We start from the raw sequence: 6,000 nt of genomic DNA, 5'->3' as shown, positions 1-6,000 counted from the left end.
CATATTATCAACTGAATACTGATGATAAGGTCAGGGAAACAGGGCTGATACAGCTGTGGGGAGCTGCTGGGATGGCAGTTGTAGGAAGTCAGCATCCAGGAAAGCTGTTGGGAAAGGCTCCCCTGCAGAATCTCCACAGTAAAGAAGTGACAGCCCCGACAGGTTCCTCCAACCCTCCACGCTGCTCTCTTTGCACCAGTGAGTTTTGACATGAAGTATTTAAGTGCTGTTGTGCAAGGATTTTATTAGGAGAAGGCTGGATAGATTTACCTGTTCTAACATGCTCTGCAGCACAGGAGGAATGAACAAAGAAGAGAACCCTGTGTTGTTGTTTCAAACGTCATGAGCCAGCATCGTTCTGGCAGCCTCTGTCTCTACACACCAGGAGCCAGCTGTAAGAGCAGCAGCAGGACAGCGTTTCAATCTGTGCTGAGTTTAATACGCTGCTGATCCCACAGTGTCCAATGCCCTATGTTGTACACACGTGAGATGTGAGGCCACAGCATCAGCAAACTGGGTACGGAATATTTTGGGGCACAGCAGTGTAACACAGTGATTTGCACTGCACCCATAGGTCTGCTGCTCGAGGACACGATGTGTCCTTTCCATGTGCTGCCCTTGAGCTGCACAGACAGCCTAAGTTTGCTCATCAGGTGCTTGAGCACTATTTTATCAAATATAAATAATTCTTACGTCATGGTGCAGCTAAGAATTATGACATTTTTCACTTGGATTTTTTTATGGAGAACTTCTTACATGTGGTCTTGTCAGGTTCTGTTTGTTCATGACCATTTGAACTCTGCGTTCCAGCTGCTGCCTCCTATGAAATGAGGCTAATGGCGGTATGAGAAACAGCTGGGTTGTTAACTCTTAGCACCATAACATGCACTGCTAGGAACAGAAGAAGACTTCATTATGCATTTTTCTTTGGTGATTATTCTAGGTTGAAGTTCTTCTGTGAAAGCACTTGATATCTGCTGGCAAAAACGTTCTACCTTGTCTCTCTCCTTCCCTTTCGTTCATTTCGTAATATGAATGAACACTTTTGTTCATTTCGTAATAGAATTACAGAATCATAGAATCACAGAACATTCTGAATTGGAAGGAACCCACAAGGATCACCGAGTCCAACCCTGGCTCCACAAAGCCCCACCCAAAATTCAAACCCTACATCTGAGAGTGTTGTCCAGATGAACTCCTTCAACTCCAGCACTGCCCTAGGCAGGCTGTCCCATGCCCTCTGCTCTCTGGTGCAGATCCTGTCCCTAACCCCCAGTTGCCTCTCTCCTACCATCTCTGTAGCCCTCCTTCAGGCGCTTTCTAATAGTTTTATGTCCTTTTTGTACAGTGGTGCCCAAAACTGCATCCAGTGCTCGAGGTGAGGCTGCTTCACTGCAGCGTAGGGCAGACAATCCCTTCCCTCAGTCACCTGGCAATGCTGTGTTTGATGCACCCCAGGATACGGTTGGCCTTCCTGTCTGCCTGCGCGCACCACTGACTCAACCCTGACTAAGAGAATTCTGGGTGCAAGGAGCCCTCAGGCATAAACCTTATGGCTCCTTGCCCCCGTGGCCTCAGTGAGAGCAGATGGAGCCCTCACTGCAGCAAGGGCCCCTGCCCCATCCTGAGCTGCACTTGATGGGCATTTTGGGTGCCCAGGACGTGGTGAGCATGGGGAGCCCTTTGGCTCTCAGTCTGCCCGCACCATGGTTTCACCTGATTTTAAGATATCCCAGAGATAGGGCTTCACCTTGACCACCCCGAGGCTACTTGTGTCTTGCCATGCAGGCATTTCCAAACACTCAGAAGTCCAAATTTAATTTCTTTATATTTAAATATAATCCAAGGGAAAACAGGTGCCATTTTCCTGAAAGCAGCATTCACTAAAAATAACAGAAGGAAAGAATGAACCAAGACAAGAATCACAGAATGTCTTTGGTTGGAAAGGTCCTTAAAGTCCTCTAGTTCCAACCCCCAGGGAGCAAGGAATTAATACACACAGATTGTCCATCAGCACTAATCCTGACTGACTTCCATGGCTTGAAGATCATACCCATAGGTGACATCTTACAGCCGAACAGATGCTGCAAGTCCTGCTCCACCAGGGTAGTAGTGTGGAGCTGGGAGGAAAACAAAACCCTTCTGTCCCTTGTAGACACATCTGGCAAAGCAGAATCCCGTGGTTCAGCTGAGGGGCTGCTCTGGGGCCAGAGATCCCTGCCTCACGCACCGGAGCAATTCCCCCAGAACCCCCAGGATGTCTTGCAAGCCCTGCCCAGTGTGGGCACTGCATCCCCGCAGCATCCATGGGTGTCCTGCCAGCCGTCCCTTGCACAGTTGCTGCCCCAGCTCGGCGGGAGCCATGGCCCCTGGCAGCTCCTGCTTGTTGGCCAGGAGGAGGACGGGGACCTCAGCAAGACCAGGGTGGCCCAGGGTCTCCTCCAGCACCGCCAACGCTTCAGGCAGCCGAGCCGTGTCTGCGCTGTCTAGCACAAAGACCAGGATGTTGGTGTCCTCCAGGTAGTGGTGCCAGCTGGCACGGAGGCTGGGCTGTCCCCCAACGTCCCAGAGGTTGAAGCACATGCCACAGGGCGTCCGCATGGCCTCCACGTTGAAGCCCACGGTTGGGCACGTCTCCATGGCCTGGCCGCCCTTCAGCTGGTACAGGATGGTGGATTTCCCAGCGAGGTCGAGGCCCAGCATGACCACACGCGCGTCTCTTTTGCGCCAGCCTTTGGAGAACAGCTTCCCCATCGAGACACTGCTGCAGGAAGTGCAAAAAATATAGCATAAAACGCATTTCTTGGATAATATCAGTTAATAGCAGAGCACTCTGTCCTACCTCCCTTAGGTTTGCTGAAGGAGGAAACAGGCAGCCGGCTCTGGCTTCTCTGCGCAGCTAGACCAAGGCAGAGCTGTTATTTCAGAGGCATGGAGCGGAGCCAAAGAGCACAGCCCAGAACTACGGCTTCTGCACTCCCGCCCCGCTGCCTCCTGCCTCCATCCCGCCCACAGCTCTCTGCGAGCTCCGCCAGCATCCCGCAGGAAGAGCCGGGCAGGAGGCACAGCACGCTTCCTCCCAGCGGGGCAGGAATACATCAGCTTTTGTTCATTGGCTTCTCGAGGGGAAATCCACCCCCAGCCGGACAGGAGGAAACCCGGGCTGCTCTGGGAATGTGCTGAATCACAGCTCAGGGGTGTGGATTTCAACACGAGCCACGAGACAACCGACAGTTTGCAGTCTTATGACCGCACAACACAAATCTCAGTTCAGCGTTGGTTTTCACGACCTGCTGCACGGTGGTGATGGATTTAAAGAGATGCATGCAGACAGAAGTTTTAGTGTTTGGTGGAAATATGAGCAGCACGAAAATCTATAAAACTTATTGCATCAAGATGCTCACTACATTTTGACTTCCGTAAGTAAGGCAGTCAGCTCCCTGTCACTGGGGGTAGGGAAGGAAATCTCTGTTAAACATAGAAAAAAGTTTACCAAGATGGCACCACTCAAACTTACGCACCAGAGGCAGAAACGGGCTGCTGAAACAGCAGAGCTTCTTGTGCAAGAGCAGCAGGTGGCAGCCAGCAGAGCCTGGCAAAGTGGATGGTACCCCCATCCGGTGGGTTTCTTGCCCTACAGCTGCTTGAAGGCACGCTGTGCTGAAGCAGCCATAAATCTGCAGAACAGAGCAACGCTCCCCAGATGCCCTCCTCTGGGCACGAAGAAGGAAATGTGATTTATGTGCTCTTCCCCATGCATCAGCAGGAGATGTAATTTCCTGGGTGCTGCTGTGCCTGACAGCTCCATGTCACATGCCATCACTGCTGGGACAAGCCCAGCACTGCAGCATAGGGAGGTCTGGACCTACAGGCAACTTTGGCAGGTGTTGCTATGAGAAAAGGCTGAAGCACATCCCATACAGCCAGGGCTGGGAGGTACTGGGACCACCAGAATATGGAAATAGAAAAAGAGAACTACGATAATGAATGCAGTGATCTGAATCCTGCAGCCCAAGGGCTGCCCAGTGGCCCGAATCCTTTTCCTTAAAGGAGTTAAATTGGTGCCTGGCTCCTTAACCTATTTCTCCTCCAATCTGAGGAAACCTTCCTCCCATATTGCCTTGGGCTGTAAGATCAGTACAGTGGGTATTTTGTGACGTGCCAATGTGTGCCATGAAGTGCCCCTTGAATCTGTTGTATTTCTCTGCCTTTGCTGCTGCTCTCCTTCTCTGAGGCTGGACGAGTGGTACGGATGATCTGTTTCATTCTCATACCTCTGCTAATGAACACAAGTCTGTTTATTTTTATTTTCTTTCTCCCTTGTTCTAATCATGGAGGTGCAGAAGATGCCTGCAGAGTCTGATCCACCCACAGCTGTGCTATAAAGGCATAATATTCCAATAAATAATACATGGGTGCAATTGCAATTCTATGTAAGAAAGAAAAGAAAGTAAAAGCAGATGAGACAAGCTCTGAGTGAATCTATTGCTGGAGCAGGAAGACTGTACACTAAATAATTCAGAAACTGTATTCAGAGGTGAGGGCAACCCTTCCTCCAGCTATATCTTTTGTGGGCAGAACAAATGCTCTTGCCTTCTTTTTCATGTCTCTGAAGCAAGGATGATGGTAGTTAATTCTGCTTACAATTAATAGATTCATAGAATAATTAAGGTTGGAAAAGACCACTGAGATCATCTGGTCCAACTGTCAGCCCACCTCCACTATGCCCACCATCCATGTCCCTCAGTGCCACATCCACACAGTTCTTGAACACCTTCAGGGATTGTGACTCCACGAGTTAAAATATAACTCTGACTGTCTTGAAAAGCCTGAATCTCAATTCTTCCATTATTTTTAGTGTGTCTAGGTGAAAAGGGAGAAAAATGAGCAAAAAATGTTATCTGAGCCAAAAAAGGCTTTTGCTCAATCCTTTCATGTACCTTAGTATTTGCTCCTCCATCTGTTGAGCATCAAAGTTTTGAAGCTAAGATAGCCTTTTTTATATACTGTTCCTTCAGTTTCTGTTAAAAGGAAGCCCTACAGAGAGTATCCACGCTGCCAACCTATTTGTACTATACATAGGTAGCTTCTTATCTGAAACTGTTAATTCTATGGGAAGTAAAAATCACAGCTGGAGATACCTTGGTGAGGCTCTTCTCTGTAGATCTGTCAGGATGAAACTCTGCTTTGAAATACCTAAATCCGGGTTTCTTTTGTATCTTTCTGTATGATACGATGGATGAAAGCGAAGAAAACCTGTGAAAATTGATTTTAACTGCATTTTCTCGTGCTCACCACAGAGTGTCACTGTTGCCACACTTTTCTCAGCGAAGAAGCCGTCTCCAGAGGCATCAAACAGCTGCGGCCAAACCACCGGTGCTGGAGCTCCATGCTTTGGTGATAGGAGGGCTTCCTTTGGCATCTTTCTGTGACTGGAGCGCTTTGAAACAGGTTTTCCTGAACAGCTTTCTATATATTTTGTGGACATGTTTATAGAACGACTTGGGTTCAAAGAGACCTCAAAGAATATCTAGTTCCAACCCCATTTCACATTTGTGGGAAGCTGACAGCGAGGACTGCAGAGCAACATGAAATAAGGTGGCAGTTATATGTGATATTCAGCTTCAGATCATTTCATCTGGCATCATATGCTAGGACTCTGCAGCTAACTAACTGATGGAAAAGGTTATGCTGAACAAAGAGGACAGAAACATGGAAGAATTTTCTTTTAGTATCCTTTAACAGTTCATTGAGAGGTGCCATCATGACTCTGTGCTGTAGTTGCTTACAGAGCTGCAGATACAGACAGATCTTTTTTATCTAAGGCAGACAAAGGGCAATGCATTCTATCTATTCTTTTAATGTGCTCTTAGGAATGAATCTGATGACTCAGGTTACAGTAGGGCTCGCGAAGCAACTCAGTGCTGTGCTATTGTTCCTTTTGAATTTCAGATGCTCTGAGTTTAATCACTGGAGAAAAGCATTTCATGTGCTTTGGTT

The 6,000-nt window shown here is 48.3% G+C and overlaps 1 protein-coding gene across 1 annotated transcript; it reads right to left on the bottom strand.

Moving 5' to 3' along the window:
• Positions 1 to 1,809: 1,809 nt before the first annotated feature.
• Positions 1,810 to 3,201, bottom strand: ARL11 (ARF like GTPase 11). The gene is made up of 2 exons (XM_010728804.4): positions 2,843 to 3,201; positions 1,810 to 2,764 (listed from the first exon to the last, which is right to left on the bottom strand). Exon 2 carries the CDS (start codon positions 2,752 to 2,754, stop codon positions 2,185 to 2,187), a length of 570 nt encoding a protein of 189 aa, XP_010727106.2. The 5' UTR covers positions 2,755 to 2,764; positions 2,843 to 3,201; the 3' UTR covers positions 1,810 to 2,184.
• Positions 3,202 to 6,000: the final 2,799 nt, after the last annotated feature.

This window comes from Meleagris gallopavo, chromosome 1 (assembly GCF_905368555.1).
Source record: "Meleagris gallopavo chromosome 1, MGAL_WU_HG_1.1, whole genome shotgun sequence".
Classification (NCBI taxonomy): domain Eukaryota; kingdom Metazoa; phylum Chordata; class Aves; order Galliformes; family Phasianidae; genus Meleagris; species Meleagris gallopavo.
The sequence above is the reverse complement of the archived record's forward strand: the minus strand, read 5'-3'. Positions and strand labels throughout refer to the sequence as shown.

What these genes read in the sequence shown, in the direction of transcription:
- ARL11 (XM_010728804.4), bottom strand. Translation starts at nt 2,754, where the DNA reads ATGGGGAAGCTGTTCTCCAAAGGCTGGCGCAAAAGAGACGCGCGTGTG.